The 17,634-nt window shown below is 46.1% G+C and overlaps 1 protein-coding gene across 4 annotated transcripts in view; it reads left to right on the top strand.

Annotated features, from left to right (window-relative positions):
- SETD5 (SET domain containing 5) overlaps nt 1–17,557 on the top strand; it is a 76,397-nt gene extending 58,840 nt beyond the window's left edge. For all 4 annotated transcript variants that reach the window (XM_080606826.1, XM_080606827.1, XM_080606828.1 and 1 more), the window contains 8 exons: nt 787–916; nt 2,119–2,372; nt 4,849–4,905; nt 6,418–6,885; nt 8,444–8,730; nt 11,715–11,848; nt 15,026–15,099; nt 15,289–17,557. In XM_080606826.1, the coding sequence (XP_080462952.1) occupies nt 787–916; nt 2,119–2,372; nt 4,849–4,905; nt 6,418–6,885; nt 8,444–8,730; nt 11,715–11,848; nt 15,026–15,099; nt 15,289–15,888 (2,004 nt within the window). In that variant the 3' untranslated portion in view covers nt 15,889–17,557. The remainder of the gene's footprint in view (nt 1–786; nt 917–2,118; nt 2,373–4,848; nt 4,906–6,417; nt 6,886–8,443; nt 8,731–11,714; nt 11,849–15,025; nt 15,100–15,288) is intronic.
- Nucleotides 17,558–17,634: the final 77 nt, after the last annotated feature.

Raw genomic sequence — 17,634 nt, 5'->3', positions numbered from 1 at the left:
CTGTCAGGAGTCAGTTTGTATCAAGATACAGGGGTAGCACACCCACTGTAGCAGCTGATTTGCTGAGACTTCAATTCGAGTTCACTTGCATGAGATGTGAAACATTCCCCATCATCCATGTTCTAAAGACCAGTGTGATGGTTATCTCTTTTATTAGTAGCTGAAGAAAAGGTTTGTTTTTATTATTCTCTTCTTGTCTTAGCCCTCTGAAAGCTGCTACTTGCATTTTATCAGATATTTTGTTCTTTGTCTCTGCCTGGCAGCAAGCACAGTCCTGGAAGAATTATGTGACTGAACTCAGCCATTTCTCAGCTGGAATTTTTAGAGCAGAATCTATGTAAGGCTCTAATGTGCCTTGGTGAAGCATGGGGGCAGTGTGTTCATGCTCCTGAGCAGAAAACGTTGTGAAAATTGAGGTTTTAAGATAGTTCATCATACTTAGCTCTTTTTTTCTTTTAATTAAGCTTTCTTTTGATAGTTCTTAGCTGCCAGATTTTCTTATCTATTTATAATTTGCTTTTAAACTTTTTATTATTGCTGAAGACTGATGCCTAGAATACATCTCATCAAGAGCACATAGTCAGACCCGTCACAGTAGCTGTTAGATTCAGCGCTAACAGCTGTGTGCTAACAGGTTCCTGTCTGACTGAGTGTGAAGGAGGTAACACCAGTGTTCTGAGCAGTCTGCCACGCTGCACAGAAACGTGGGAGTTGGAGTGCATCCTGCAGGATTACACAGAAAGTACTGGAGGGGTTGCACGTTTATGTAGTCTCGTTCTGTTTCAGCGCTGGATCAAACAAGCCCTGGAAGAGGGGATGACTCAGACCTCACCAGCTCCACAAGAGAACAGAACCCAATGTCTATACCAAAGTAACGAGAACAACAGTTCTTCCAGCATCTGCAAAGATGACACAGGTAAGTACTCAGAACCATCAGGGTAGCGTGGGCGCTTGTGTGAAATTGGGGAAGCTGCTCAATAACAAAGGCAGCTATACAGGATGACATCTTAATGTGTGCTGCTGCTTGATGGCACATCTTTCTGGCAGGTGAGAATGTTACTTTGCCATTCATTCACATTTCTGCAGACCCGTTCTAGCTTGTGCATCATGTGTTAAATTTCTCAGTATTTTCCTATGAAACGGCAATTGCTTTATCTTGCATCATTAACCCCAGTGCTGTGTGATCATTTGTGCTGTGGGGCGGGGGAAGTACAATATCATCTCTTTTCAGCAGGATGCTGTTAGATGGACAACTAAGTATCTGCTGACTGTAGAAGGATGTAGCAAAGTCTCACGGGTATATATGTAATAGCAAAACGAGTAAGTCTCAAAGATGGAAAAGCTAAAATCTGTGTGGAAAGGAGCAGAATGGTTAACTGTTTTGTCTGAATCTTTCTACAGAGAAAGAGGTTGAGGATCTGCCCAGCCAGGGATCAGTTTTCAAAGAATGACAGGGAGCTAAACAATTTACAGATGGTAATAAAGAATCAATTATTGAAAAGTTATATTAATAAGAAATGATCAGAGTGCCAGAACAAATAAATGCACATCCCTGAGCAAGACCTGAAGAAGCAAACAACTGAACTGCAGGATTTGCTGAAGATTTTTTTGTTGTTATTAACCAGACATCAAAACTATTTTACTTTGAATAGAGATAGGCATGATGGAGAGGGATTAATCCTTTGCGGGAGTGAAATGTGTTTGGGCTGTATTGATGTTGTATATAAGGAACTAGTTAGGTTCAGGTAATAAACACAGCTGTCTGTGGTGTGTTCACAGCAGTGGTAGGGTGACATTTCCTTCTGACTCCCCTGTACTACATACCTTCCTGGCTCCCTTCCCCCTAGCTCCCTCTTGTGATTACTTTCTACTAGTTGAAATATTTCCTTTCCTTGTTCGCTATATGTTGCAGGTTACGTATAGTTCTGTTAGAGGTATCTACACCTGTCTCAAGGCTGGTATAGAAGTACCTTGGAGGTGCTTCATTTTTAGAAATCTTTCATAGCCATGTTGTGGATTCATGGGCTCCATTTGGGATGGTAGTAGTGACGAGGAGATGGCTTATGAGTTGCAGTTGTTAACGGTGTAACTTTATCCTCGGTTCAATTTGCTTTTCAGACCTATTGAGTCCCCTGAAGAAATGGAAGTCACGCTACTTGATGGAGCAGAATGTTAAGAAGTTGCTGAGGCCTCTGTCTCCTGTCACCCCCCCACCTCCCATCTCTTCAGTTCCTGGCTCAGTGAGCCCACAGCTGGCTACACCCTGCTCGTCTGTGCCGGGAGAGGAGGAGAGTCGCAATGGTTATGGCATGATGTTCTCACCAATTCCTTCTCTGGCTGCTAGTCGCTGCAATACTCCACTACAGTTTGAGGTAAATCTGACTGGAGACTGGGGGTGCAAAAAAGGGAAGAACTTAGAGCATATGCCCCAGAGATTGCAGTAGGCACACCTTCCTTTCTGAGAACGTGGCTGTTTTCCTGAGCAGCGGCAGAGTTGCAGACTCGAGAGCGCTGCTGCCTTTCTCCTCTACTCCACTTTTGGCCATACCAAATCTCTTCCTCCATTAAATATCAAACCTTGCTGCAACCCAGCCTCCCCTCGCTTCATCAATAACATCAGTTTGGTTCTTTTCTTCATTTCTACAGCTCCCAAATTTTGTAGGCTCTTCAGTGTTCTTTAGTCTTCTTCCTCACTTCAGCTCTCTGTGCCAATGTGGTTCCCAGTCCTCCATGCCTGTTCCAAAGAGGGTAACAGTGCTCCAGTTCTCACAGGCTGTCTGACATCCTCAGCTCCTCTTCCAGCAATCCCAAGTATGGTAGAAATATTTTGTCAGCTTTCACTGTGTTCTTTGGTTTTCCTTTCCCTTTATGGTGTAGCAAGGATGCACCTTACGCCTTTGATTTCATGACGGCTTCCTTTTGCAAAAAATTGCAGAAGTAAAGAAGTTTAGGTGGATTTCTTTGCTCTAAACTCTGTGGGAGAGTTTTCCACATCTGTTCAGCCTAGGACCTTCCACTTGTATTTTGTGCTGCATCTCTGTATGTGAATAGGGATCATACTGTTTGTACGTCCAGTTTCTGGTAATGCCTGTTTTCGTTTAAAAAATGGAACTCTTCAGGTCTGTTGCTCACATTCTGCCATTTAAAAGTATTAAAAGTAATTTTGTGCAGCGACAGACTGCTTCATACTGGAGACTGTTTTGCTGGATTCCCTCCTCTGTTTTGCAACAGAGCAAACAGTCCTTTGTGGTATTTTTAGCTTAGTGTGCTTTTGATTATTTTCTTTGAGAACCCTTTTTTGAAAGTTGTCTGACAGGCAGATCTTTGGAGGTCAGCAGGGAAGACTGTGGAGTATTGAGGAGAGAGATGAAAGGCTGTTTGAGGCACAGAGCTTGATTGTAAAACGATCCTTACTTCTGCTGTGGTTGAGCTGGCATTTCAGCGCAGTGTTGCCTTGTATCTCCGCAGTTTAGTCACTGTTTTCCTGCCCCACCTTAAGGTGTTAGTTGCCGTGTGGGAAGCCTGTATTTCACTTGGCACCTGTATGCTTGCCCCATTTACCTTTTTTGCCCTTCTTTCTAGGAAAAGTGTCTAACAGCTTGGTAGACCATAGGCAGCTTTGTTCAAACTGTTGTATTTCTCTAAACGCAGCTCATTCCTCACATCTCTGCTTTAATGCCATGTCTATTCCATTTGGTTATTGATTCTAACTTGAGAGAGTGCAATCTCACTAGGTATAAAGGTTTATACGCTACAGCTGTGGCACTGTGGGAGGAAAACACTGGGAGGGAGAGATTGTTTTATTTGTTCACGAGCCTCCTCAAATGAGTGGAAGATGATCCACCACTGGCTGGCTGAGGAATATATTTTTTAAAGCTGTCTTTTAAGATATTTCATTCTTGATTCATTTCCTGACTTCTTTCTGAAGAACTTGTATCATAAGCTTCTGAAGTTGATCAGGCTTTTGCAAACTGAATTTTTTCAGACTTAATTTTCAGACTTTCTAGATAGAAAATACTCATAGGAGACAGGAAGCAGAGTAGAACTTTTTCTTTGGTGTTTGTCAGAAGCTTTGTGAGCTAAGAAGTTTCTGAGCAGCCTTGGTTTTCTGAGTTTCTGCTTTGCAGAGGGCAATGACTCCTTCCATATTTCTCTGACAGCAACATACATCTCAGAAACCTTCCCTTCTGATTTTATTTTAGGCCTGGTCAGTAACACAGAATGGAGGGTGGTTGGGAAGGAGGCCTTAAGAATGCCATCACATTTGCATGAGCTGTCTTCCACTGATGGGTGCTCAGATGCTATGTTACGGCATACAATTAAGCTGTCCCTTCATACCTGTTCTCCTGACCTTTGCTGGAGAGGTAGCCCAAGTGGACTGAAGGAGCTATTTTTTTGCTTTCTACTGGTATAATGTCCATGAAAGTTAACTGTAGTGTTCGGGAGATCTTAGTGGCCTTTTATTTGGGCAAAACCAGGCTTTCAGTCTCTTCTGTGTCCTCAGACTGAACACCATAAATATCTTTCTCTGCATTTCACAGTGCAAGTTCTATATATGACAGCAGCAGAGATATAAAGAATGAGATGGCTTCTTTTCTTAACATTTATGTGCTCTGTTGTGGGTACTAAGTTGCAGCATGAAATGCTGTAGCCTAGCCCTGCCTTTGTGCTTCCAGGAAGCTTTAGAAACCACTGAACCCACAGTTGCCATCTAAGTTTGGGCCAGTTCCTGGTACAGTCTTTGTTTAGAATAGCCATCGCTAACCTCTATGCTCGTTTTTAATTTATTTTACTTTGCGTCTTGACTTTTTAACTAGATGAATAACAAGATGCTTTTCCCTCCTCTAGAACGTATCCTCCCCTGAGAGTTCCCCTGCACATAGACCTGAATCCATGTCACCCGAGGTAGGTGTCACACCGTCTCAATTGCATTTGGGGCCAAGAGCCTGTGTGCTTGTGTGTTGTATTTGAGGCTGCAGTGGGAGAGGAGGGAGAAGAAGTGCAGAGGCTGGTGGGAATGAGGGCGGAGCATTCCTCACAATAAGGCAGAAGAGGTTTTTCAGGGTTATCGCAAGATAGCGAGCAAAGTAAAATAAATTAATTGAAGATTGGAATTTATTATACATTTATTGACACTGATGGAAAGCAGGCAATGTACAGACCTGACATGCCTCAGCTCCTGAAGTGAAGGCAAGGGGTATGGAGACCCGGGAAATAGCAATCAACATCAGCCCCAGCCCAGCAGACAAGTGCTGTGTGGTATTTACTAAGTAGCAGCAAAATGACTACTGGGGAAGAAATGGGAAAGCATTCACTGGTAATTTAGACTAGCTTATAAGGGCACAGCAGGGCACCTGACCTGCTCTTTTCAGTCTTGATTTATGTCCTGTTCACTTGCGGTCTTAAATGGTGAAGAGATGCAAGAAAGTAGTACTTTATTTAGCTGCTGGCCTGTTGTAAAACATGAGCTGAAGTACCTTTCTCAGAGACTGTTTTGCAGTAGAAAATCTGCATTCATCTCTAATGTGGCAGATTACTTGGAGCTGTAATACAGCAGAGGAAAAATGTTTCAGCTGCTGCAGTAGGGCATATCTGGTGCCTGGTGCTGCTGTGTTTTTCCCTAAGCACTGAAGTCCTGCAAAGAGGATGAAATTGTGTCAGTTTTGCTCATTGTCTGAGTTCCTGACACATTAGCATGGTGAAGGAGAGCATTATGCCTTTGCCCGGAAGGTTTTTTGGCACTTACAGTAGAAAAATGGGTATACCATTGTATCAGTGCCTAGTGTTCCAGAAACTGTGGCAGTGCAAAGATGATGCCGTTATGATTTTGTCAGAGAATGTAAAATGTAGAAATGCAGTATAAATTAAATGAATGGAGTATTGTTAGAGATTGCTGAAACTAACAGTAAGTGAAAACAAGTGGGTTGGAGGTCCTGGGCATCATACCGTTGTTACAAAGTCAGTGGTGGTTGACTTGGGACAGTCCCGAACTTGGCTAATAAAACAGCAAATGGCCAGCTGTTCAAATCTCTGCTGCTTTCTCCCCTTAATGAACCTAGCTAGCACTAGCTGTTAACATCAACTTGGGACGTTTGGGGCACTTTAAGATGCTGTTTTCTTCTTCACTGACTGCCTGGGGATAGTGCTGAGCCTTGTTCTCCCGCTGCAGTGAGACCTCTAAAGGGGGAAAGAGCATCTTGTACTGGACAGCTGAACTGGATTACTGCTTAGTCCTAGTTGTTCCCTTCTATAAAGAACAGAACAGTGCGGGAAAGGACCAAAGGGGTGATAAGAGAGGAACTAGAAAACAGTGAGCTAGCGCTGTACAGAATGTTTTCTGACATTTCTCTCCCCATCCTTGCCTGACCCTTTTCCTGACTTCCCACCCCCATCCTATATCCTCCCTGGATTTTCTAGCTCTGCCTCCGATCTGACGTGGATTCGAAGGGTGGGTACCTGGATTCCAGTGCAAACACCTGCCCGGAACGGCCATCGCTGCTCAGCTTCGGATCCTCCGATCTGGCTCCACAACCCTCCGTAAACTCTACTTCAGAGATGAACTTCCCGGGGAAAAGCGGGGAAGCACAGATGCTGCTACGAAGCTCTGATCAGGCTTTTCGGACAGAGTTTAATTTAATGTATGCCTTCTCCCCATTGAACGCTATGCCACGTGTGGATGGTTTGTTGCGGGGATCTGCTCCTTTGGGAGACAGGAAGCCAATGAATTCAGAAGCGGGATGCTGCAGCTCTCCTGCGGAAGGATATTTCAGCAGACACGAGTCAGGACTGCTTAAAGAGACGGTGCATGGATCCATGTCTCCCTGTGGCGAGAGGGCTTGTGAAGGCGTCCGGTCTGCTCCCCAGAATCCTCCACAGAGGAAGAAGGCAAGTATTCTCGTAAAGGAAATCCTAAGGCTGCAGGAACCTGAGCGGGAACGGTCTGCACCATGGGAAAGACTTGAAGGGAGAATAAAGAAAACGGAATGTCACTAAAATGCAGCCTTGGCGAGTAATCTAGGCATTCAGTGCCGAGATGAAAGCAATGTAAAGTTGTTAAAAGAAAGGGAGCTACCACTTAGGCAAGATTTTGATGTGAGAACTGGGGACGGAGGGGGAGATCACAATGCAAATAGCTCTTCTCAGAGGCCCGATGTTTCAAAAGAAAATGTGAGTTGTTTACTGGAAAGACTTACTAATAAGGAAATATCACAACATTCTCAGAAAAGTAGATGAATGTTGTTAGGTAAATTTTAGCACTTTGAAAATGGAATGTTGTTTAATAGAAGGTAAATAAGTATTTGTCGCTAGTAGTAGGCTGATGACCCTCACAGGACTAGAACTGACAGTCAGGCATTGCTGTGATAAAACCAGGTGCTGATGGGACAAAAACATGCACTTGTGTCGATGTGTATCAGTGCCTTACCTGTGCTTAGGTATTTTTTCTGGCAAGTGTGGTAACCTGGATCAGTTGTGTATGTGTCCAGCTGGATGGAAGGCTTTGTTTGTGGCAGTTTTTTGGTTACACTTACCTTAAAAACTTTGTGTGTTAAGTTACCTTTGGAAATAGCCTGTCCAGCATTTTAGCCTCATAAGGCCTTGAATACAGATACTGAATCCTAGCTGATAAATTCTTCAGCAGAGCTGCCTTCTGTGAATCTTTCATGAGGGGCTGAGCCTCATGATAGCACTAAGGGAAGGCAGGCGGAAAGGTAAGTGTTCAGCTGGAAATACTTGTGTACTTTTGATCCCAGTATCTCTGTGTTATGAGACAGCATCACTTGGGACATTTTAGTCTCTGTCTTTGACAAATCTGGGACTGGCTTGTACAAAATAGACTCCTCTGCTAGACCTGGTTTTCTGAGGCTATAATGCTGGAAGTCTGCAGTGCTGGCTGCTGAACCACCATAGCATGAGCCTGCTCTGAGCAGGCTGAAATTCAGTGCCAGGCTTTACCAGGTTTTAGGATTAGTGTGGCTGAGCTGGCAGAGATGAACAGGACTCTCTGAAGATCTGTTTTGTGACAATTTTTGAGATGTACAGATATTGATCTACATTGTATAATGTCACAAACCGTGGAGAGAGTGAACCAAAGGGTGTTGAGAGGAGGAAGGTATAGAGGCTTGATGCTTGACTGTGCAAGCATATGCTGTAGTAGTGGGAAATTTCAGTTTCAGGGAATTTTCACTAGATGTATATTCCTGCTGAAGAGGTCATAAAGAGGGAAATGTGAGTAAGCCTGGCAGTTGATGAGTGGTCCCAATTTGCACCACTTAGCTCTTCTTCTGAGTGCCTGCAGTCTGAGGAAGATTTATAATCCCAATGTACCTTTTAAGATTTTACCTGCAAACTCAGAGAAATGATCTTAAAAACGGTGCGTGGGCATGTTCTTCCCCCTAACCCAGTCCCCTGCTTTCCCTGACTCATCGCTGCGTTTTTCCCTCAGGTATCCCTACTAGAATACCGCAAGAGGAAACAGGAAGCCAAGGAGGGAGGCGAATCAGTGCGATGCACAGGGACTCCTACCCGGCAGGGCAGCAGCAGCTCTGGGACTGACACAGATGTCAGCAGCCTGCCGGGCTCTGTAGTACGAACCCCGTCCTCTCCACAAAGTGGCTTCTCCCCTTCTCATCCCTCCCTGCCTCATGTAGAGGACGTCAGCCCACCAGACTCAAGGGGGGCTAGTTCCTCAACATCACTCAGCAAATCCCAGGAGAACATCAGCAGTAGGTGGTGAGTGTTATCCCTCCGAGCAAGCCTGAGATTGCTCCTCAGAAATGAACCAAACTCTCGGGGGGGAGGGGGCGTTTCCATTACAATAATTGCAGCTGGATGGATTCTGTTGGGTGTCTTGGCGTTATTCTCTTTTGTAATTGCTAAACGGCTGCGGAGAATACTTGCAGTCTTCTCAGCCTGCCCTTTAGTTCTTAGTTTAGATATCAAAAATCTCCCCGAGAGATGAAGTCTCTCCTCCAGTGGTTTCCTTTTAAGGGCACAGTTTTGAATTCTCTCCTGCAATGAGAATTTAATCCACGTCTAGTTTAAAGGGTGTTCGGTTGCTGAATTTCCACTGTTTAGACGTGTGTGATATGAAGTTTAACTTCTGAGTAGGAAAGCTGAAGGAGCCCTCTGTAACTTTGCACGTGAGAAGCAGGGACAGTGAAACTACCCCAGCTTTCCAGTCCCTCGCACAAATAGCTGTGAAAAGCAGTTACCAGCCTGAAGTTCGTGACTTGCCAAAAGCATGGAAAAATCACTTTCACCGAGTTACCACGTGAAGGTTTGATAAGGGGAAATGCTAGTCTTCAAAAACGAACCTGATAGTAATGTCTGGTCCCAAAATGAAGCACTGCAGCCCTGAAATGCAGAGTGCTGAGTTGTGGTCTGTACCCAGTGAGGGTAAGGACGTTCTGCTGACTGGAGCTGTGTAGTACGGTGGCTTTGCTGCCTTTTGTATTCAAGTTCTGCTTGTGGAGGCTACAGGCACAAAGGCATACCCTTCGTAACGCTGACCTTCCACGTGTGCAGCTGTGTCACTGTTGATGCGATGGCAGGTGAATGGCAAGGGAAGAGATGCTGAGCAATGCCAAGGGTGTGAGGTTTACGTTGACAGTGCCTGAAAACATTTTTGGGGTGAATTTATAAGAGTAATAAGATGTGCTTTCTTCCCTTTCCCATCCTCCCCCACTGCAAATATCACCAGTCCTCAAGTTGAAAATCTATAAGAAATCATTTGTCTTGTACCTCCTGACAGCAGTGCCTGCCAGCTGACCGGCCAGCTGCTGAGCCTGGCCACAGCTGAGGCAGTCAGCTGGTGATTGGGTTTTAATCTGTTTTATCCAAGTCTTGTTATCGCTTGCCCGTCTCCTCCTGTGCCACTTTTGCCTGCAAAAAGGGTGAAAGAAAAACCTAGCTGAATGAAAAACTCTACTTGGGGGTGAGGGGACTGGTAAACTTGATCCAGTGTGATGTTTTATATTCTGTTAGCTTCAACTGCTGCTCCTCAGCAGATGCTCTGGCTTCAGTTTATCACGTGGTTTCAACAGTAAATGTTGTGTGGGATTAAAGATGATATTGGTACAGGACACAATGTAAAAGTTGAAACCATGCTGATAGGGTTAAGCAGCTTTTGCTGCCTTTTTTATTCCTGTTCTGTCTTTTAATGGACAAGGCTAACAACCTCTCAGCCCCCTTCCTCTTTAAAAAATATCTATACGTATATATTAGAAACTGCATGTTACAGAGTTAAAGTTGAGAACCAACTTCATCTTTAACTCTGAGTGCTTACGTTTCTGATACGTTTTCAGACATTCACAGTAATATAATACTAGGGACAGAAGAAAATGGTGGGATCTAAAATTACGTGCCTTAATTTTCAGTTGTCCAGATTTTTGCTGAATTCTACAATATTTGCCAGTAGCTTTCATTTAAAAAAAAATAAGTTTCTGTCTCTTTCAGTTGCCAAGATACAGCCATCACAATGTAAACAGATGTGCTGCTGCCCAGTAAACCCAGCCTTGCAGAAAACTGTCTCCAGCAAAACAATAGCAGCAACGAAGGTGTGAATTCACCCCCTCACCCCATTCACCTCCATGAGGTGTGAACTGTGGCCCCTTCTCCCTTCTGCTTCAGTGAGGGGTGAACTTCAATGTCTGGGCTGTTTATTTAAAAATTAAAAAAAAAAAAAGGGCTAATGTAAAGCACAGTTTTTAATATCTTTAAAAAGAAAAGCAAATACAGAAGTCAGTTAACACAGTGTTAGGCTGCATATTTGCATGGTATGCAGTGTGTTTAATGTTTTATTTGAATATTTAAATTTGGGCATTTTTAGGGCGCACTTTTTTTGGTTTCTGGGGTAAGACATTCTGAATCCTTAATGAGAGTGCTACTGTTTTCCACGTTAAAACACGTACTTCTAAAGAGCTTTGGATGGTCCAGTGCATGGTAGGGGTCCAGGGTGTGTCGGTGGCTCTCCTTTTCTTCTACAGATTGGCTTTAGCAAAGCCACGTCACCTCTGTTTTTCAGCCTCAGAGTAGATGCTTGTTTTAAATAAAGGAATAAGATCTAGCACTGATCTTGAGAGTTTTTACATTACAAAATAAATGGGACAAAGTAGCATTAATGTGCAAAATGGCCACGCTAGCTCTGCTCCAGGAACGTTGCATTACATGACTGTACTATCTTGACACCGTATTACCACAGGGTACTGGTTTTGCTTCTCTTTAGTTTGAATGCAAATAGTCTGTGCAAAATAACTGCATCTGATTTTAAGCCAGTAACAGGATTTTCCAAATGCTGTTGAATCTTGAAACACCTTTCTGGGGGAAAGTGTCCCGTAATCAGGTGATCTACTGAGCTGAATGTTTATAGCATCTTTCTGCCAAAAGATCTTGTTTTTCTCAGGGCAGTGCTCTCATGGTCGCCAGTGACGGACAGTCTAAAATCCCACAGGAGGTTATTTATGATGGAAAAGTAGTGCAGAATTTTATTCCTCGTCTGTCTAGAGAGCTGGTGTTCTCTGATCCCTCTGTTCTGTGGCAGGGGTTTGCATTTGCAATAACTTCATACCAGTGAATTTAAGCAGAAACCTTTGAGACTTCAAAGACAAACCCATCTTGTAATTATACCAAGGACGCCACAGCCCCCTTGTGCGTTGGTCACGTTGCTCTCAGCTGTGTAACTGCAATCCTCAGCTGTTCCTGGGTTTTTGTTGCAGGATGGTCCCAACGTCAGTGGAGAGGCTTCGGGAGGGCCGAGGCATACTTGAGAAGGTGCTGCGGAGTGGTGCGAAGGTGTCCCAGAGAACAGAATCCTCACCCACCTGTGACGGTGTCATTGAGAGAGATGCAGGTAGGAAGATGACGTTTCTGAAAACTTGGTGGTAAATGATGGGCTCAAATAGCTTTGCAAACTCACCTATGAACTTAGTTGTACCTTCATCTCTGTCATCATCAATGCCTTATAAAAGCCTTCTGCAAACCGTACTTTATTGGTATTCAGGTAATATTGCCTGAGCCTTCATCCCTCTCCCATTAGACCTGGAAGACTTCTGGGCTTATCCAGAGTTTGGATTCGAGATCACCTGCGTTTTGGCTCTGGCAGGGATGAGAACTCTGCCCTCGGATAGACGGGTTAACCAAGCATTGCCTCAGTTGCTTCTGTATGCTGGGGATGAAGGTGCTTTCGTTTAATAATTCTAGTTGGCTGAACATCCAGATAAATGTGTTACTCTTGCTAAAACGCAGGCGTAGGCTTTAGGCACTGCTAAGAACTGACGTAGCTTCCAAGCCTTACCTCATCTCTGTTTGAAGTTGCTTGATTCCTCGAGTTATGGTATTTGTCAGTTTTGTGAAACAGACCTACTTACTGAGATGAACTCAGTTCTTGTTGATGTTCCTTCTGTGAGTAATAGATTGTCCTCACTGAGTAGCATGCAGGGTCAGGGAGTGCTTGTGACTTGAGCTGAACTTACACCACTCCTTTATCCAGCTGTGGTGTAAAGATCAGCTGTGACTTCTCTAAGATGGACAGGTCACTTCTTGCCTCATTTCTTAGCTGTGATATGGAGTTATTTTTCTTTCATTTACTTTGCAAGGGATGAAGGGCAGGCAAAATCCAGACTGTTCCAGCAGGCCTGCACACTGTAATCTGCAGGGATCTTGTTCTTCGGTCTCACACGAGTTAGATTAGAGTTTGACTTTAACCTACGTGGATCCATTCTTCCTCCTGGTTACATAAAACCGATTCCACTCCAGATAGTCGAAACTCAATGCCCTGGCTGATGGAAACTTTTGTCTCTTTCATCCTAGCGCAGCAAAATATTTTTTCTTCTTTTGCATACTGTGGCAATTTCTTCAGTAGCTTGTTTAGATTCTGTGAGCATTCTTCCCTCCCCCAGTTGCTGGACTGCTGCTTAGTGAAACAAAACGAGTGACTGAGTCCCTGCCACTCCTGGTATCACCTGTAGGAGTTGTGAAGATACACGTTTGCTTGATGCTGTAATGGATAGTAAAATACTGAGAGAAAAAAATCTGGGTGATTTCTGGTGATTTCCTTATGGAGCACATGGGAATGAAACTGAGTTTTTGTGCATGCCACACTTCAGAGAATCGCAGCTGCTGTAGGTTAAAGCTGTCATGTCATAAATGGCTTAGGTTGGCACAGGCCAGTACTGGGAAGAAAAGAAGCAATTCTCACTTCCGCTTTGTCCTCCCTTGTGTAGGTATTAAGATATGAGAGAGGGAAATGTTGGCTTTGTCTTCTTAAGATTTACATAAAGCAAATTCAGGAAGGTTATAGTTTATTCACACTTTGTAATTTAGCATCTTTAGATGGGCTTTAAATTTTCAAAGATTTTTCTGTGAATAGACACTGCCAGTAATGTCTGCAGCACTGTTGATGTGCCTGGCCTTTTAAGAAACAGTTTATTCCAGAAATCTTTAGGTTTCTCCTGCTTCTCATTCTCAACTTCTGATCTCCTGGATTGAGCAGTTAGTCTCTTCTGTGCATGACTGCTTCCAAAACATGCCCTAAACTGCAAGCTTTGCCTTTCTGCACTGCAGTACTCAGAATGCCACTCACAGCAAACAGTTCCTTGGTGCTTTGGACGTAGTTTCAGAGAATGGAAGGTGGCACAGGACACATGCTGGAAGCTTCGTGTACCAGTCTATGTGCAGGTCCTGTGCCCTGAGGAAGAAGATGTCTGAGCCTCAGTAGCAGACAAGACAACTCCATCCAGATTCTTGTTTAGTTAAGCCAGCGACTGTGATGCAGCACAGAGATGAAAACCACAGCAAAGCCACGGGCGCTGCTGACACTGCTGCTCAGGCCGGTGCATCTGGTACAGAGCCAGGCTTGTCTGGCAGAAGTACAGAGCAGACCAAGGCAGCGTGTCCTGTTTCAGGACCGAGACATCTGTCATGTAAATTTGATGCTAGTACCAGTGCTATCTCACCAAGGCATTTCAAACACTGCTGCTGAGAATCCCTGAGATGCTGCAAATAAACAACTCTGTCTCATCAGATGGCAACATCGTAAATCCGATGTGAAATCTCCCAGTGCCACCAGTTTCCCTCCCTCCTAAAGAGAGCATGCTCACAGGCTGAACCCTGTGGTTACAGTAGCGGTAACAGAAAAACACAGAGGGCAGAGTGACTGGGTCACTTGGAGTAAGTACTTCTTGTCTCCCTCAGTACAGGTTCAATTATTTGGTGGGGAAAAAAAGACACCTGCCTATCCTGTGAGATTGGGGTGATGGAAAGTCTTGTTCCACTAAAAAAAGCTTACTCTTTTTTCTCTTTCATGTAGCTAAGGTGCATCAGCGTGTACTGTGCTGCTGTTACCCCTCACAAGTCATAGCTTTTTATACCATCCGGTCTTTTTCTGAAACAGGCATTCCTGAGGTCTAAGAGTAAGTCATTTTGTAGCAGCTCAATTGAGTTGTAAAGCAAAATCCCCAAAATGGCAGTGGGGGTGCCGTCAGCCTTGGCAGCATGGGACTCCAGTGGCCTTTGAGGACAGCCTGCATCAGGATCCTACCGACAACCCATCTAAGAATCAGTTTTAATTCCCCAGCTGTAACTGGCAGCCAGTTGGGATTCCTCTGACCAAAGCTGAGCAGAGAATTGCTGAGTCCTTAGAAACTGTCTTCTGCCGCTCGTATCCCTGTGGAAAGCCCCAGGCTGTCCGTATTCCCAAGCAGTCCGTATGCAGTCACCAGGGGCTGCCCTTCAGATAGGCTGGTCCAAAGCGAGTGAGGTTTCTGCTAAACCAGGGAGACTTGGTGTAAGGGAAGCAGCAGTTCCTAACGTGCAGGGCTGCTGTATGCATGTGAAGGTTTTCCAGTTGCCTTCTGTTGGGGTCCTTCAGCTTCCAGAAGGCTGCTGACTGGAGAAGCCACTCCTGTCTCGGCTGTAGCTGGAGGCAGAACAAGACAGCTGCGGTGTGCAGGTGTCACTTGAGAGGGAACTGCCGTGACCTCAGTCCAGGGGATGAAGTTTAACATCTTGACTGTGCTGTACATTGCAGACACAGCAGAAGGAGACACTCCAGAAGCCCACAAAGGACCAGCAGTTTACAGTCCTTCGCGATACAGCTACCAGGTAAATTGTCATCTGTTACCTGCCCGTTCTGGAGTAAAGCTTCAGACAGCACTGGGGGGGAAACTGGGTTTAGCTGGAAACTATTCCCAGTCCTGCTACGCTAAGCAGCAGGAGCACAATGAGGTAGGAGGTGCAGAAGTTGGTCTTCTTGACGTGTCTTTTCTTTTTTCCCCCCGCTACCTTGCCCAGCTCCTGCAGTCCGACAGCCCCCAGGCCGAATCGCAGACCCTTCTCCAGCAGAGTTCCTCCCCGTACAGAGGACACCTTACTCCTTCTCCCGGCTACAGCTACCGAGCAGCAGCACAGAGGACAGGACACAGCCTCTCTCACGGTTCCTCAGAAACGTCCCTCTCCTCTTCCTCGTACTCCAGCCCTGCCCACTCGGTCTCCACAGACTCCTCTGCCCTGTTTGCGGGGAACTCGGTGTATTACAGCAGCCAGCAGCACTCTGGCAGTGCCAGCGGCAGCCTCCTGAAGAAGAGCTGCCCTGCTGCTGCCAGCCCAGCACAGCCGACGGCTGTGGACTCTCTTTCCTCCGAGCCTGGCTCCCAGCCCTGCACAGGAGCGTCGGGCTCCACCTCCGTTCCCCAAAGTGCTCGGTCACTACAGTCAGACTTGCGGACTATCAGTCTACCGAATTCGGGGCAGTCTGTTCTCTACCAGGGTTCCCGGGGGGGAGTGATTTCCAATGCACAACACTACCCGCACCGAGGGGGAAGCAGTGTCCATCAGTACAGACTTCAGCAGCTTCAAGGTTCTGGAGTAAAGACTCAAACAGGACTTTCCTAGGGCTGCCTGGACTCCAGGAGGACAAAACTGCCCATAGCTCCTTCCAGTCACCGCTGGAAGTGGCTCCTGGGCCGGTGTTGGGAGCTTGCACCTGATGCTGGGCTGCCAGGGGTCAGAGGCTGAGGTCTGAAACGCACGGGTGAGATTTGTGAGCAGTATTGGCCTCTGGTCTCGTAGGAGAAAGCAAATTTCTCTGAGGCAGAGACTGTAGCAAAGCTGTTCCCTAATGCGTGGGTACATTGAAGAGAAGAGAGGAGAAAAAAAATGAAAAAAAAAAAAAAAAGAAAATGGTTCAAGTGCAATGACTGTGGTGCAGCCTCTGTCTCTTGTCCGTGCCCATGGCCATAGTCACTCATGCAGTACGGACATCTTTTTTATACGAAAGCGGTTTAAAGAAAACATTGGGGAAGTTTAACTCCAATCCCAAAGCTCTCTTTGTAGGTCAGGTTCTCGGTGCGTTCTGGGGAGGGCTTTAACCCGTTACGATCATTCCAGTCACAAGCAGATGAGCGCACGCCGCTGCCCTTGGGCCTGGGTGACGACTGCCACGGCCGGAGCGTTTTCCAGGACAACGGCGTCTCCGCAAATGTGAACAAGCACGGGGGGGGGGTTGGAGTGCGTGTGCCTGTCGCTGCAGAGGATCTGGGGTGCACCGTGGCGCGCTGCTCCGGCAGGGCGCCGTCAGCGCGCCGGTCACGGGTGTGTGAACGGGAGTGGTTCCGGGGGTGCTGCCGCACGCCGCCGCGCCCAGGGCTCTGCCCGCACGCCCCGGTAAGCACGGCGATGCTGCGGCGTGCCCGAGGCTGGCTGAGGAGCGAGCGGCTGTCCGGAGGGGCTGCAGGAAGGTGGCGGGGGTGGGTCCGGGTTGTGGCGGGGCTGGGGGACCCTGCTCCGTGCCGAGCCGGGCGCGCGCGGGATTTCCTTCCCGCTGAGCGTGGCGGCAGAGCCAGCCCAAACACAGTGCGCTGTCTGTTCAATTCCATAAGATTGCCAGCTTCTTTCTCACTTGTTTACTGTAATATCGGGCGTGTTTTTATTTATCTAATTTTATATTCAGTTATAACCATAGTAGGTTAGCTAATATACGACAGGTGTCATCCCTGGTGCTGCAGTGGAACTTCTCCTTTCTCTTGGATAACATAATGCTGTGAGTCTGTCTCCCCTGTCTTTTCAGATGCACAGTCTTCTTCCTTTTTTTTAGGACTGTTACAGGTTTCTCTAATTCACAATTGAAATCAGGTGTTTGTTCAACCTAGGGGAGACTTTTAAAATATTGAATCAAAGAGTTAACTTTCTCACACTGTCTGGCTGTGAGCGTGTTGGGATGGAACTTGTCACCCCACGGTTGGGTGTCTGTATACTGTATAAAATAGGTGTAAACTTCGCTCAGCTTAGCCCTGGGTGTGCAGCCTCCCCTTTCATGCTATGAGCAGCATGGGGCAGGCGGGCTCTGCCCTGCCGGGTGGCAGGAGGGGGCCGGGGGGGCCCTGCGCAGAGGCGCCAGCACCTCCGGACGCAGCGGGGGGCAGGAGGGAGGGACCCTGGAAAGCTCTTGGAAAGGTGGGGGCTGTAGCTTCTTACTCTAGTGGAGTTTTTACACCATGCTGTAACATTTGAACTTTCACAAGAGATGTAATAATTTTGATAATAAAAATACTTAACTTGAAAACCAGTATTTTGGAAATCCCCGGCTTTCTTACGGCCTTGAACGCTGTTGCCTGGGTCGTGGGGTGGGGTGGGCGCGTT

This window comes from Anser brachyrhynchus (assembly GCF_964034855.1).
Source record: "Anser brachyrhynchus genome assembly, chromosome: 10".
Lineage (NCBI taxonomy): Eukaryota > Metazoa > Chordata > Aves > Anseriformes > Anatidae > Anser > Anser brachyrhynchus.
The sequence above is the reverse complement of the archived record's forward strand: the minus strand, read 5'-3'. Positions and strand labels throughout refer to the sequence as shown.